At 40.8% G+C, this 16,347-nt stretch overlaps 1 protein-coding gene across 4 annotated transcripts in view; it reads left to right on the top strand.

The window, feature by feature from the left end:
- Window positions 1–16,347, top strand: part of MAPRE2 (microtubule associated protein RP/EB family member 2) — a 104,582-nt gene that overhangs the window by 26,578 nt on the left and 61,657 nt on the right. For 3 of the 4 annotated variants that reach the window (XM_065053481.1, XM_013368110.3, XM_065053479.1), the window contains exon 2: window positions 1,423–1,484. Coding sequence is in view for 2 of the 4 variants with exons in the window: in XM_013368110.3 (XP_013223564.3) it covers window positions 1,423–1,484 (62 nt within the window). In the remaining 2 variants the exon portion in view is untranslated. Of the gene's footprint in view, window positions 1–1,422; window positions 1,485–15,275; window positions 15,442–16,347 lie in introns of those variants that run through there. The other variant, XM_065053480.1, reaches the window with a different exon arrangement.

The following is a 16,347-nucleotide window of genomic DNA, read 5'->3' on the forward strand; positions in this document are numbered from 1 at the left end:
CCACTCCTCCCAGCTTGGTGTCATCAGCAAACTTTTCTGTACAAAATCTTCAGCAGCTCCTCCTCACACCCCTTCTGGTCAGACTCCAGTAACCCGTCTCCTGCAGTTTGGCCAGACGAGCCGTCACAGAGCAGAGTTTAATGGGAAGCACAAAATAGCACCCTTCAGAATAGTCATCTGGAGAAGCATAAAGTAAGAAAATCTGAGTAAGCAGGAATTACCCAGAGAAGGATAAGGAGGTACAGCATGCTACAAACTCAAGTAAATGATGTATTATGAAAAAGGAAGCACACTAAATTTGATAAATGGCATTTTTGCACATACAAACTAATATTCTCTTTAATCGATGCTGAGATTTTTAACTGGAGTACTTGTCCAGCTTTGGATGTGGTGCTTCCTGAAAAAGGGGAACAAAGAAAGTCTGCAGGAGAATGAAATGCTGACAGTGCACTCTGTTCCCTCATCCAAGTCATTGATGAATATATTGAGTAATACAGGCCCCAGTACCAACCCTTGAGGCACTCCACTAGATACAGGCCTCCAACTAGACTCTGCCTCATTGACCACGACTCTCTGGTTTCTTTCCTTCAGCCAGTTCACAGTCCACCTCACTACCCAGTCGTCCAGTCCACACTTCCTCAGTTTAGCTGTAAGAATGCTGTGGAAGACTGTGTCAAATACTTTACTGAAGTCAAGGTAGACCACATCCACCGCTCTGCCATCATCTCCACCTCGTTATGTCCTCATAAAAGGCTATAATGTGGCACTTGAGAGTGTGGATGTGAGGACAAATGGAGCAATTGTAGGCAATTGCATCCAGGAACACAGGAGGGAATGGGTCTTTATGTGGCTGCTACAAGTGGGCAGCATCATGACTTCATTGCAAAGTAAGACACTCGAAAGAATTGCCAGTGTTTTTGTGTTGTATTGGCAAAAACATAGGCTTTCCTGGATATCAGTTCTTGTGTTTCTCAATGGTAGATTTTATTTTTTTTTTTTTTTTTCCTCTGAAAAGCTGTTCAGGCAAGTGCAGCAAGGCCCCAGTTGCAGGACACAATGGTCATAACTCATTGCCTGTGCTCAGAAGAAGCCTGGTCAGATGAAGAAACAGCAAATGTGCCTGGCAATTATGAATAAACTCTGGATGTAGCACTGCATAACAGAGCTCATAGATTAGCTACTCTATCAGAGGGACATCTGATTGTTGTGCAGATGTGTTAGACACTGAAACATTGTGAATGCAGCTGAATTAGGGTATTGTAATGAAGGACTTCTTCCCTTGTTTTATTTTTAGCATACTGCTATTGCATCACTGCCCAACTGATACAGACAAAGACCATTCAGTGAGTCTTTGGCTTTTTTCTTACTTTCCTTTTTTCCTGTTTGCTTGTTAAGCTAAAAGTCTTCATGTTTTCTTTCCAGTACCAAATTGCTGCAAGGAATAGTTCAAGCCGGCAACCAGGGAAAGTGTTTGGATGCTCAAAGTAAGTACGTTTGTGTGTTTGTATGTTACAGTGCTAGCAACTGAGAAAGTACCCAGGAACTTGGGTGGCAGTAGTTAGATAAGTTTGGTATCAGCAAGTGATATTCCTTTGCAACATCTTTGTGTAGTTAATATAATCAAGTCATCAGAAATCACTAATTCATGGAAAAGGACTGATGAAAGCTAAACTACATGCTACAGACTTTTTGGAAATAATTTGGCTTTTTAAGTAGAGCAAGAAGGAATTGCTGACAGAAAGGAATAAAATAAATACGGAAAACTAAAGGTGGAAAATGAATCTAACTTCTATCCTCCCTTCTGTTTGGGAGCTTTGAGAAATTGTATTCTTGCTTTTGTTAAATGTTATCTCTTCTGTACATTATTAGTTCTGCTTTCATAATGTTAAGCGGAAAAAGAGCAAACTACATGAAACACCACTGTGCAGGGTTAGTAATTAATGTCAAATACAATTCATAAGGTGCTGCCCCCTTTTTAGCCCCCATCTGCAGGGGTTTAAATCTCAACCCGCCTGAGCTGAATGTTAACTTAAATTGCCCAGCCTCTAGGTTGGCATCTGTGGAATCTGTGCAGAGTCACCTGCGCAGGGTGAAGGGATGGCTGGTACCAGGAGACGGGAGGCCCACAAGGTGGCAATGTTTAGAAAGCCTTCGGAAAGGATGCTCCTGGGAGAGGTCTGCGCTTCCTGCGGTTGCCATCTCTTGTTCCCCTTTTACCATTGCTGCTGCATCTCTGCTGTTAAACAAGAAATCTTGACTGTTGCTAACACGGAGCATAGGATACCTAGTAATAAACTTCTTATTTAAAGAGATTCACTACTGACAGTGCTCACTGTACTGTGCTGGACACTGTACATGCCTTTTCCCTTGGCAAGGACCGTGCTGCAGCACTAGTGGTTTGCAATACAGCGTGGGGGTTACTTATTCATAGCTAGCGCTGAAAACACACATAGCACTGAAACTATGCTAGGGCTGCGTAGTGAACAACTTTCTTTTTGGAACATACCGCTGCACTTCTGCTAATGCTTGAAAAGCTGCTTCAGTGTATAATACAAATGCTAACTTTGGATGCAGGAGGCATCTCAGTTTGTAGTGATACTTTGTCCTCTGTAGTTAAAAGTGAAAATGTTTGTGTGAGCTGTTTTAAAGACCTGTGTCACTGTGAAACTAGGGATTTGCTCCAAGTTATTTAATGCCCTGAAAAAAACTGAATTATGTTTGCAGAAAGTCTTCTCCAGATCCATGATAGTCTTCTCCAGACTCATGATAGGCATGAGAAATTATTCAGGGTAAAATCAATGGGAAATAGAAAAGTTGCCTGTGTTCACTGGCACAGAGGCAGGTAAGGAAAAGAGACTGAAACTGGGAGAGGGAGACTTGAAAGAGGAGCCACAGGGTTCAGATTCATCAGGCTGCGAGAGAAGAGTTACTTCCAGAGCAATTCGGAGATATACAGGGCTCAAGTGCACCTGGAGAGTCACAGAAGAACAGTCTATAATTTAGAGCTGAAAGAGGCTTGTATGCCCCAAGGATGGAGCAACAGCTCTAGACTACAAGAGGCATCTTGAAAGCAAGAGCTAGGAAAATGTAAAACATTCTCCTCCTGTAGGCATGCTCCTTTCTGCGACGGTGTTGTAGATGGAAGTGTAGCAGGGCAATGGCCTGTGCTGAGACACAGTGGGTTTCATCTGTCACCTTCTACTCTTGCACAGAGTAGGTGCCTCTGCGTAAAGTCAAGCTTCGTCACTGTGGTTATGCTGGCGCTGTCACCAGTACTTTGAAACAACAGGAAATGTAAAGAAAACTGTGAGGGTTGAGATAGTGTGCAGCCACAAAATGGACATTTATAAAAGCAGACTGCATCCTACCTGTCTAATAGAAACTTATCTGACACGTCCAGATTTCCTGCAATGAGCGTCCCTCTCTATGAGACAACAGACAGCTTTCCAGGGTGTTCCCTGTGGATTGCAGTTTACTGTTTAGCCTTTCCTCTTCAAACCCCTTAGTCCTTACGGCCTATTATATGTCAAAATAAAGGTCTAGATATCAGCCTTCCAATACCAGAGATTCATTATATTGCTGGAGAATTAGCTGGGCTATTACAATTGCGAAAGCCAGATCCATGTAAATTGCTATTATGTACTAGCCTCCACTCGAGAAACCTTCCAGTCAGCTTTCAGTGGCTTTGAGCCTGACACAATCGGCATAATTCTTCATGGCGTTAAGTTATATATGGACAACAACATGAGGAATGGATGTCGGAATATGCAAGGAATTTTACACCTTTTTGCATTGGGCTTTTGGCACTTAAAATTCCTTGCTTGATGGATTATCACTGAAATATTTATGACATAATGTAACATTAGAAAGCAATTCTGGGACCTGTTATATTTCAGAAATTTTGAGATAAAGAGAAATCCAATATATATTAAGAAAATGTATGTATAAGAATATGCATATGTATATAAAGTATGTTTGTAGGATGAACTGATTTCTGAGATGTTCAAGGGAGACCTGAACAAAAAGGACACAGTATGCCCCAAGGATGGAGCAATTTTCTTTCTTCCTTGCACAGAAACAAATGTTCTCTGGTCATTCATGCAGAAGGTGCATGTAATTACTTAAACCAGGCAGACTAAAGAAGCATTTCATCTCCCTTCTTTCTGCCTCCAGCACTGGTGCAGAATAAAATACTGCTTCTAGCTAGGTACACTCCATTTCCCACCTGGTTCCCCACTGTTCATATCCCCAAATTGGTCATCTTAATGTCCACCAAAGAAGATGTAACTTTCTTAAGGGTCATTTGTACTTCTTAAGAAGTATGAAATAGGTAAAATTCTGGGCTGAATGGGCTGCTTTGAAAGCATTTTCATTCATGGGAACAACATAAGGTCCTCCAAAATGTAGTGGAGAACATCTGTCTAGGAGTCAGTCCTGCATTGGACGCAGCTGCTTTATAGCTGGGTTTGATCCAACGTGAGAAAACTGGAGACCTAAATCCTGAACCTGAGAGAGCAAAGTTAACTGAAGTGGAAAGTTTGTTTATGACTGCTCACTCAGCAGTCCCGTTCCATTCTTAACTTAGGAATTGGGTAGCTTGGATAGCCTTTTATGGTGCTGTCTGAAAATATTCTGAACTTTGGGGTGATATTTATTTTTTCAGTGCCCAATACTGAAAATTATCCCACAAGACCTCAGCAAAGAGGTTGATTCATCAGGAATGTAACTTTGCTTTTAAGAAAGATAATGTGTGGTTTTGTTTAGAGCTAATAATGAGATCCTTTCCAATGCAAAAACTGTCAACAGCATTGACATACATTCACAGTTACAAAAACATGTAGTCTTGTAGTTGGGGTTTTTATTAAATACAAACCTCATTTTCTATTGTAAAGAGGAAAATACACTAGTACCTTTTGTGCTCAAAATGTTACAGAAGCCTTTTTCATTTAATAAACAATATGACTGTTCAGAGTTTACAAAATGTTGCTACTTTGTGCCACGACTGTTTAAGCCATGACAATACACAATTTTTAAAATTATACACTTATTTCTAGTATTTTTTGTTGCCTTCTGCATTTTGCCTATCGATGGTTCTTCATTGAAAAGCTGTAGAATTATTATTAAAAGATTATTCAAGTAATGATTTGAGTTTTGCTCCAGCAGCAAGAATCATTTTTTTTTCAAGATCTTAAAAAAAATATTTATCTTCATCAGATATGTCAAGTATTTGTAGTGCATCCAGATGTTATAAAAATAACTGTTGTTTTTCAAAGCAGTTCCTAGATATTATAAATAGAATCTTGCAAATGTGAGCAGGACCTACCCTGATTCTGTGGAGTCATCCTGAGTCTGCCCTCAGGCTGGATCTGTTAGGAAAACAGGATCTTTTTCTAGTAGTCTGTGACTTGCTAGTCTGTGTCTTGCTAGCCTGTTCACAATGCTGACTGTGGGTCTGATCACTCGCTGATCACTTTAATGTCCAGAAAGCAACAGCAAAGCAGTAAGTAGCTCTAAATTTCACCTTGGGAAGGAAAGGCAAAAGCAGGAGAGACAGAAGAAGAAAGGCAGATGGAGGAGTGTAAAAGGAAGATGGTAAGAGAAGGTGGGCTGGCACGGTGGTGGCCCCACACAGTGATGACCCCTGAGTGCTTCTGAGGAACGTAAAAAAGAACTGAGCTGCAAGCAAAATGCTGTTGTGGGTGTGGAGGGAGTTGTGTGGAGCTCAGAGTGCCATGGCTGTGTTCTTCTCTCTGTGTTCTTCTTTCTGAAGCGTCTGTGTCTCTGTTCTGTGGGGTGATAGGCTCTGCATGGCTTACCTGGCCTTCTCTCCAATGCTGCTGCCCAAGCAGATACCTGCACATCAGGCTTTAGGATGCTGAGCTGCTGTGCTCAGAGGGTCCAGCAGCAGAGTAAAATCCAGGGGGTGGTTAGGCTCCTAGAAACCTGCCATGCCTGCTTGGAGCCCAAGAACAAAGAATGACTTGAAAGATCTAATTCAAATATTGCACTTCATTTTAAGGACAGGAGTTGCGTGGTTATGGTTTGGTTTGGTTTTGGATTAGGGCTTGGGGATTTTTGCTTGGTGATGGCTTTTCTATTTTTATTCTTTGGGTTGGTTTGTTTGTTTGGGGGTTTCTTTGGTGTTGGTTTTGGGTTTTCATTTTGTTTTGGTTTTTTTTTTTTTCCTTAACATAGGTATCAGCATTTTCTGCAATTGCTGCATCTGGAAACATAGGTTTTCATTAGCTGTCTGCTGGGATTCTTACATAATTAAGTTGCTCCATGATCTACTGCTTCCAGAAAATCACCCCATGCACTGAGTCACAGTAAAGCGTGAGTCGCTGGCAGTGCACAGCACGCTAGTGAGGTCAGGTGGAAGCAACATGCATTTAATTTTTTAAGTCTTCCTTACAATAAAAAAAATGTTGCCTATAATAATGGCTTCCTCAGCCTTCTTAGAGACTTCTTTGGCCTTAGGTAGAGCAGGGAAAGGCCACTGTTGTGTGCTCTGCCATTGAGTTACAATACAAGGTGCCACAACTAAGGGTTTATGGATTTTTAGTGTCCTGGGACCTGGTAATTTGCTCTCCTTGATATGTTTACTGTTGTTAACTCAGGGCTTGCACTCAAGCCCAAATGTTATAATCAGCACTGTGCCTGTTTATTCCCACCTGAGCCTGGAGCAGGCATGTGGTGAGAGGCGCTTACACAGGGGCGGTCAATGGCAGCTGGCTTAGGCCTTAAGAGCCTCAGCTGGAGATCTGCCACCAAAGTGTGCACAGCTGCATCCCCTGTTAAAAATCTTCTCTGAGTGATTATATAGGCCAGGTACATGCCAGGGTTACCATTTAATGTGAGGAGCATTAGTTTTACTTCTCTATGAACACCCACTCCTCATAGAAGGGGGCTGGCAGTGCCCCACATTTAGGTTTATGCTGTGGCTTCCATCAGAGCTTCATCCTCTTAGGTGAGGCCTGGATTTGGCTCACTGCTAATGACCTGAGCGGGCTGCATGTGATAAACACATTCTGAACAGCACTACAGCAAACACTCTTACTTTATATTGTACATTTTAAAAAGAAAAACTGGTCCTGGTCTCATGTCTGTATTAAAAAGAAAAAAAAAAAAAGGACTGCACTCAAGTATTTTCAGACTTAGTCTGATTTCATAGCTAGGATCTTTTTTGTCTAATATAAGAGGCTTCGTGTAATCACTCTTTTAAATCTGCAGCTTATGTTTGACAAGTGGGTCATTGGTTAATGGAAGCAAGTAAATCCAGCTGTTTATCTTTTCAGGAAGATCACGCACTTTCTGTGTGCTCTTGTCTGCTCAAAATAGAGACGTGTACATTTTTAATGGCACTCCCTCTATTTTAGAGTAGGGGTGTGAGCTTTATATTACATTTCACGTATTAGTAATAGTAGTAGTAGTACTTCAGCTGGTATCATATTTGATCCACAAATCTGGAAGCAGTTGCAATACTATTAATTTCTTTACTAGGTGTGTTTTTAAAAAGTCATTAATTTGACTTTATAAGGAGAATGTACTGTTGTATATTGCTTGCAAATCTCCTTGCTGCTTCATTTCTCCTCCCCAAGTCCCAGTATTTGTGTGTGTTGCTGTTAGCAGATGTACCTTCCACCAAAGCAGTAGCTTTTTCACAACTAGCATTGCCTCTTAACCAGGCAAGGACATTTTTTGGCTAATTTGAAATGTCACTATTTCAGTAAGTGTTTAGTATAGCTTTCTGAAGGGTGCTAGTATCTAAATAAAGCACTTGCAGTGCTAGGTGAATAAAGGACTCAGTGTATTCATAGAAACTTACAGAATCATAGAATGTCCTGAGTTAGAAGAGACCCACAAGGATCATCAAATCACACAGAATCAGAGAATGTTAGGGATTGGAAGGGACCTCGAAAGATCATCTAGTCCAGTCCAACTCCTGTTCCTGCATATGACAATCCCACAGTTCACACCGTGTGTCTGAGGGCATTGTCCAGTCTCTTCTTGAACACTGTCAGGCTTGGGGCCGTGACACCTCCCTGGGGAGACTGTTCCAGTGCTCCACCACCTGCTGGGTGAAGAACCTTTTCCTAATGTCCAACCTAAACCTCCCCTGGCACATCTTCCTGCCATTCCCTTGGGTTCTGTCACTGGTTGCTAAAGAGAAGAGATTGGCACCTGCCCCTTCTCCTCCCCTTGTGAGGAAGCTGGAGACCACATTGAGGTCTCCTCTTAGTCCCCTGTTCTCCAGGATGAACGAGAGACTTTAGCCGCTCCTCATATGGCTTCCCCTCCAAACCCTTCACCAACTTTGTAGCCTCTTCTGGACACTCTCCAGTAGCTTAACATCCATTTTTATTCTGTGGTGCCCAGACCTGCACCCAGTGCTCCAGGTGAGGCCGCACCAGTGCAGAGCAGAGCAGGACAATCACCTCCCTCGCCCGGCTGGCAATGCTGTGCTTCGTGCACCCAGGACACAGTTGGCCCTCTTGGCTGCCATGGCACACTGTTGGCTCATGTTCAACTAGTCATCAACCAAAACCCCCAGATCCCTCTCTGCAGAGCTGTTCTCCAGCATCTCTTCCCCCAGTCTGTATGTACAGCCAGGGTTGCCATGTCCCAGGTACAAAATCTGGCACTTGCTCTTGTTGAACTTCATGCAGTTGGTGATTGCCCAGTTCTCCAATTTGTCCAGATTCCTCTGCAGGGCCTCTCTGCCCTCGAGAGTGTCAACATCTCCTCCCAATTTTGTGTAATTGGCAAACTTATTAGGCAATGCCTCAAGTCCTGAGTCTAAGTCATTTATAAAAACATTGAAGATTGCTGGCCCTAAGATGGATCTCTACAGAACCCCACTAGTGACTGGTCATCAGCCCGACATAACCCCATTTATTTGAACCCTTTAAGCCCAGCCTGTCAGCCAATTGGTCACCCATTGTATATATTATGTATTATATATATAGATCATAGCTTGATTTAGTATGTCAGGTTCCAAAAGTCCTCTTAGGGAATGCCTGTCAGCCAGAGAAGTTTCCTGACACAGTTTGCAAATATATAATTTTTTTTTTACTGTTTTTTTTAAATTCAGAATACTAACCTAACTGCAATGTACTTAAGGCTGTCTGTGAAAATTATTTTTCCTCTTCATTTGAAGGCTATTTTATTAATAAAAACTTTGGATAAATGCTAAGATGCTAATGAATGTTGACTTGCCATTGAAAAAGTATGATTTTCATCCATAAATGAGGAAACTAAAACTTTTATTAGTATGGCATTGTGTGAAGCAGCAATGAAATTGTACTCAGAAGAACAGATTCTTGCTCCGAAATGCTCTAGCATTTTCAGACAGTAACTATTATATACAAGCCTGTTACAGGTCTAAATACTCAGCAGCAAGTTAAGAAGAAAGTGGAGAACAGAGTGCCTCAGATGCTTGCATTAGGCCTGTAATGAGCACGAAATAGTATCTAAGAGTGAGTCTATTTGAATGGTAAGATGAATTTCTGTTAAAAAACTGTGTAATACACAGATTTGTTCTAGCCCAAAGTGGAAGCACTCCTTGATTTCTCTCTGAGCTACTAACTGAAAATAAATCCTTGCAACCTAGTTTTTTAGAGGTGCCAGTGTGCCCCAGGGGTTTCAGCTCTTTAGTATGTTAATGGAAGCAATGTGCCACATAAGGTGCATGAATCCAGGGTGTTATCCAGCCCTCAAATACAGGTGTCACTTCTTGGGACGCTGGGTGTGAATGTGCATGTACCTTAGCAGGCAGATACTGCAGCACATTCCTCTCAGCCTGGATGAAATGAGGTGTAATTAGCTAACAAAAGTATGTTTGCTGGACAATAGGTATGCTGGGGACTTTGTCTGAGGGAAGGAAACCAGTTTGACCCAGGTTCTCTGCAGGTGGCTGATGAAGGAAACTGGGAATTGCCCAGGCCTACAAAGAATTCTGCCTGACAAAGGAAGGGTGGAAAAGAATGGGAGAATGAACAATGGGGAAACCTCAGGTGTGGAAGAAATGCTGAGATAAAAGGGAGGAGATGCTTATCTTGTTGTAGGAACGGAGAAAAGGGATAGTGTTTGAAGAGATGGAAGTACTGCATGGATCAGAAAGTAAACCAGATAGGAAAGGGTGAGGACCCACCATGGTGATGCTGAGAGTGATGCTGGAGAAGGTTGCACAGACGTATAACAGTGTCTTCAGGAAGCTGGTTATAACAATGGGACCTGCTGCTGTGCTTGCAAAATGATGAAAGCTGTCTGAAATTAGTTTTTGTAAGATGCTATGAATGTCCCAGACAAAAAGCAGTTACCAAGAGAAGGGGCAGGCAGCATACAAACAAGAAAGCATACCGTCTTTGGTGTAACTTCTTGGCATTCACAAATTTGGTGGGCATGTAAGACACACTCACTTTGCAAGAGAGTTATTTGTAGTGCACTGTAATAATGTAAGGAAACTATTTGTACAGTATATTGCAGCAAGGCACCGGATTCTTGGGCCAGGGTTTGCAATCACGGAAACACAGTACTGAATGAATTGGCAGTGCGATTTTGATCCCGATCAGGCATGAATGCGCTCTCTATTTCTTTCACACTAGCTAGAGTATGTGATAATGTTTATATTGGCTTTTTGCTGGGTGTGGGAGGACAGACATTTAATTAACAGTTTCCTCAGACAGAGTAACCCCTTCAGATCTTGGTTTGCAATGATTCAGCCCTTTCTATGATCTAGTTTAACCATTTTTGATTTAGTAATAGGTACCCAAAAACTTAATTGACCATCTGCTGGAACCTTTACTTTCTTGTGCCAGCCTTCTTCCTTCCTCTTTAGCAGTGGTGTCTTGGACAGTTTGGGAAATGTTGACAAGTGGAATGTTCTTTGCAACAAGTTATAAACCCTCTATAGGCTTCACATGTTTGGTATCTGTCATGCTGATACTAAATAAAGTGCAATGCTGTGTGCTGAACAGATCTTAACCAATACTCATTCCAAAGAATTTAAACTTCTCCTTGTGTTACCTGCAGGTATTGGATAGTCATGCAGAGCACTAAATTATTTGGATAACAGGTGTGAATCTAGAGGTGCTCAGCTTCAAAGCGCTTGTTGTACAATACGAACAGAGAATCACTGATCCCAAATGCCATTATCAACTATTCTTGAATTCTTGGTGTGTAATGCCAATGCCAAGTCAAGTTTTGAGCAGAGTAATGTGACAAGTTATGTCAGAAGTCATCTGCCAATAAAGGTATTGCTTTAGTGTGGGATACAGCCATATCAGATTTTCACATTAGAAACTCCTGCACTTGACAAATGGTGTTGCAAATATTCTCGTTTGTCTTCCCCCATGCCCCAATGTTGCTTTTGTGAAACACATCGTTAGAACTGAAATGCCTTCAAAGTATTTTGCTGATATTTTCAGCTTAAACTGTAAGAAGGAACAGCAGAGAGGTAGATTGTCCATGCCTACCTGTTTTTTGTCATCTTTCTGCATTTTCCAGACATCTTCCTTTAGCGCAAAGAACACCAAAGATTCCTCAAATATATAAATAAATGCTAGAGTTCTACACTCTCACATTTCCAAACCCTTCCAGGCTTTTACCATTTATGACTTGTTTCATTGGTTTTGTTTAGGATATGAATGTCTGATGCTCTTTTTCCAATGCTAACAGTCATAAGCTGTACTGTATGGAAACTTCAAAATCCCAAATCCCTCTCTTCTAGAACAGCAATCTCACTTTAATTAAGGTTTTTTCATCCTCCGAAAAAGTCTAGGAATCCAGATTACCTGAATGTTATGAATGGTTTTGGTTTGGCTCTTTGTAGTCTTCACATCTGAACTCTGACAAAAACAAGCCTAGAAAACTAGTTAACACCTTGGTGCAAATGGAAGTGGTGATGGTAAACCTAGAACAGCTCCAGCCAAATAATTCCGTGTAAATGTATATGAATAGGCTGTGAGTCAGCCTCCTTCTTCAATTAATTTCAACCAGTATTAACGGCAAAGTGAGACAGAGGAGTTGTTAACTTCAAGCATTTATTGATCACAGCCTCCGTTTACAGGTTTTCAGATGAAAGCAGCTCCCCAAGGTGCATCTTAAGCTTTGCTGTAGCCCAGTGGGATAACACTGAACACAAATGTAACAGCGACTAAACAATTCAAAATTTGGGGTTTGGTCTGGAGTTGAAGTCAAAACTTCTCTTTGGAAGCATCTTTCACTGTTTCCTGCTCTCACTGGAGCTTTTTATTATCTAGGAAATGTTGGATAAAAATGTTTTGGACATTTGGTGTGAACTTACATTTTAAGTACAGAATCCTTTGATGTATACTGACAAGTGCTCCTTTCTAAATAGGAATTGGGTTTTTTCTTTTAAAGCAGCTGGATTTAGCTAAACTCTAAAAGGGCTGGATTTAATAAATGTCCACTAAATCTATTTAATAATTTTAATCTAACAATTAATATTAAAAGTATATAATTAGTCTTAAAATACCTCTTCTATTCAAGGAGTTTTGAAATGCTGTTTCTATTTTTGTGGTCAGTATTTGAATCTTGAAATAATCCTCTGATTTATATTTGATTTCCATAGGAACTATAAAAGTTAGCTGGTGTCTTTTTAAAGAAAAATACCCACAGGCTGGGAGTCTTCAAGACCTCTGTTTAGCGAGGAATTAATACACTAATTGTCAGCTTATAAAGCTAAATTTTCAAGAATACTTAGCTGACAAAGACCCGAACTTTTATTTTTCCTTACAGGAACAGAACACTTCCTAAAACATGAAATGTGACCTCTGAAATATAAATATGTCTGTATATTTAAAAATAGACTTCACTTACCTCATAGGGATGTGGTCCATGCACATTGTGTAACTGGGACAGCCCTCTCTTTCTTTTCTTCATCTCTCTACAGTGCAGGCAAATAATCAAGACTTTAAGTGGCAACACTATAATCCCCAAGGGTAGGAAGCTCATTCTTTACCTACATGATGTCTGGAGTGATAAGTAGCTGTTTTATTAAAACTCATGCAGTGTTTCTTCATCCTGACAAAATTACCATTTGCAGTTTGGTATGGTGAGTTTAAATGTAATGCACCCCGAAATTTAAGGCATAGAATGAAGTAACAGTGATGGAGGTGTGAAAAATTATTCAGTGTCATTTAAACAAAAAAAGTCTATGAAGTTCTAGTTTGAATTTTCACTTGAAGTGATTTTTATGCCACAGTGGGAGCTTTCTCCTGCATAACCCAGGTCAACTTGAAACTTATGCACCACATCATACCTGATATGCATTCAGTGATAACAACATTGTTGCTCATTCCTTTATGGATGTTTCTGTGTAATATGTTATCATTACAGGTTAGAATTGTGCACTAATTTAGGCTGGCACAAGCCAGTGTTCCTTAAGAGATGTGCAGTTGCAGGTACCTCATTTGTACTTCCCATAAATAACATGCAAATCTGTATCTCCTAAGGCTTCTTGTTTTAATATATGAAATGAAACTTTTACTCAAGGTGTATACTGTCAGAAATTAGACTGATTCTGATGCAGCCTAGTTAAGTATGCTCATGGTTACATCCATTTTACTGAATCTGTTAATGCTTGGAATAAAACATGTCTGTGTACCTTCAATGAATTGGCACTCCTTGAATAAGCAAGGTTTGCCCAAGCTGCAATAAAATAACTTTTTCTAGCTCTTCCCAAACTTTCTTCCTACTTTGCCTTATTAATGTATTTCCAAATCCAAACACTACTGGCCAACACCTTCAGGGAGAGCCTGTTTCTGCACAGGTTTCTGATAAACACACACCTGAATGGTGGAAATAACTTTGGGTTTGCTCTACAGTGTGTGAAACCTGTTGCTTTGCAAAATTTTATTAATCTTTATCCTGATAAAGGAAGACTAAGATAATAGTTAAATTAGAAAAGCAGACTACATTGATCAGGACTGTTACTTTGGAAAAAATAAAATGAAACACTTCTGAAAAGTGAAGTGCATGGGCCAAAATAATTATACTTCTCTGGTGGTTGCAGCAGTTTGGAGTTGCAGCGGAGGTATATTCAAAGGGCAGTGCAAGGAATATCACACTGCTTCCTTTATGAACTTGAACATAGATATCAGAGATGTGGGATGCTCATTGGCCACTCTGGAGTTAAATGTGATTTTCTTGATCTCACTCCCTACCCTCCCACCACAGAAAAGTTATGCAAGCAGTGGGGAAATTCTGCAAATAGTAATTGTATTTCTTTTTGGCTACGTCACATACAAAGCTCCCTAAAACCATGTTTGTTTGTTTTTTTGATCTTCTGAGAAATATGTCAGCAGAAGTCTCTAGTGTGGCTGTCACCTCTGTTTTCAAAGGCTGTGTGTTAGTTGCTTCTTAGCAGTATTAAAATGGTCATAATTTATTTCCACATTAGCTGCCTAGTATAAAATCCTGGCTAAAGCATGTCTGAGGTCTTCCAAACACTGCATTTTGGGCTTTTAGGGGAATTCACTCTCCGGCATTATAAATTATGCTGTGTGGCCTTTTTACTGCAGAAAGTGAAGCATAGAGTGAGTAAGGAAAAAGGAACTGAAAACGAAAGCTATGAGGAGGAAGAAGCAACCAGATTTTGGAGAATGACGGTTAAGCCTGTTGTACTAGTGGTCACTAGTGGCCGGTGCTCACTTTACCCGGTTCACCACAGCAGAAACAAGGAAGAACAGGCTAATGTGGCATGGGAGTGGGTTATCCTGAGAGGATGCAACATCTCCATCCTTGGAGATTTTAAAGATTTGTCTAGACTATGATCATGTCACCAAACATTGATCTGGTGATGATCTTGCTTTGAGTGGGAGACTGAACTGGATGACCTCTGTAAGTCCCTTCCAGCTACTGTTTTTGTGGCTCTCAGTGTCTGAAGATCTATTACATCAGGTTTCGTAATTCCATGGTTAAGCATTAATTGCTTTCCTGGCTCTTTGCTTTGCTTAGTCTGCATATCACTTGTGAGTACTAGATTTCAGTAGTTGCAGCGTACCATGGGTGGGGGATTTTTATCAACACTATGCTGACCTTTTATTCTTTAAGCTGTTTTTTGTTTTGTATGCCTACTGCATGTAAAAACCATGAAGGCAGCACAGGTATGTAATAATAGCAACAGGTTCCTCTTTCTTGTTGTGTGTCACCGGATCCATGTCTGAGACCTCTTGGCTCAGAAATTATGAAAGCGGGAAGAAGGTGCTGGTGGTTTCCTGCGTGTAACAGTCAGAGTCGTGTTTGTGGGCCACGCAGTGCTCAGGAACAGAGATCTAAGCAGAGGGAGTGCTGTGCGTATGGAATCCATATTGTGCCCCATGCAAGCCCAAGCTGTGCTAGATCAGCTGAAGCAGCATGTGCTTTCTGAAAACCAGCATCAAGCTTCTTTTGCTGAGGCCTGGCTCAGGCTTTCTAAAGGTAAGGTGCTGCTTTGGGGCAGCGTGTGTTTTCTGACCTTGAATCCTAGTGCAAAGGGAAGGGGTCTGAAGTAAGGCTGCTGTGCTGTCCTTGCTTGCACTTCTCCCCTGTGGCTTTGCCAGTACATGTTTCAAACAGTTTTGGAGGCTTCAATAAAGAAGCTTCTGTTCTTTGCCACTGGTGAAGAAATAAAAATATTTTTGCAAGTTAGGGTAGCAGGGTGTTTTACTGCTTGCTGCCTAGCAGGGCAGGTAGGGTTATGTCTGGCAGCTAAAGACCTACTGCAGATTATTTTTATATTCTGTCACCATGTAGCATTTCTGGCTTCTCCATGCTCTTGGGTGTTACTAAGACACTTCTTGGCCTTTTCAGCAGAATGTATTCTGTTGCTTGCTTTGAAAAAGACTCAAAGGCAACTTTCTCCACTGGGTTTACTGTTGCCAGATGAACAGAACATTTTTCAATATAGTATGTGAACCGCAAACAGCCATAGGTTGGTTACTGAAAGCAAAATTTTAGTATATTTGAAAACATGGCAGAAACAATAAATCTCCTGTCTTAGTGTTCAGAGGACCATGGCAAATTTGCAGACTAATTTAAGTGTTGTTAGAGATTGCTCTGTGTATGTGTGTGTTAAAATATACATCTGATTTAAATTCAAGTAGTTTCTCACTGGTCCAAGCACTGTGTAGTTGGTATTTAGTTATTGATTGTATTCCCCTTACAAGCTCTCTGTTAATCCAGAGTCTATATCACGAGCATAATCATGTGAACTCAGCTTTCAGCAAAGTGTCATTTCAGTCTGAAAGGTTAGATAAATTCAAATTTTATAAAATCACTTTATTCATGTAGAAAAAATCTGAGGTATAATCCTGATCAAGCTCATACTTCAGAACCTTTGAGTTT

Source organism: Columba livia, chromosome 2, assembly GCF_036013475.1.
Source record: "Columba livia isolate bColLiv1 breed racing homer chromosome 2, bColLiv1.pat.W.v2, whole genome shotgun sequence".
Taxonomy (NCBI): domain Eukaryota; kingdom Metazoa; phylum Chordata; class Aves; order Columbiformes; family Columbidae; genus Columba; species Columba livia.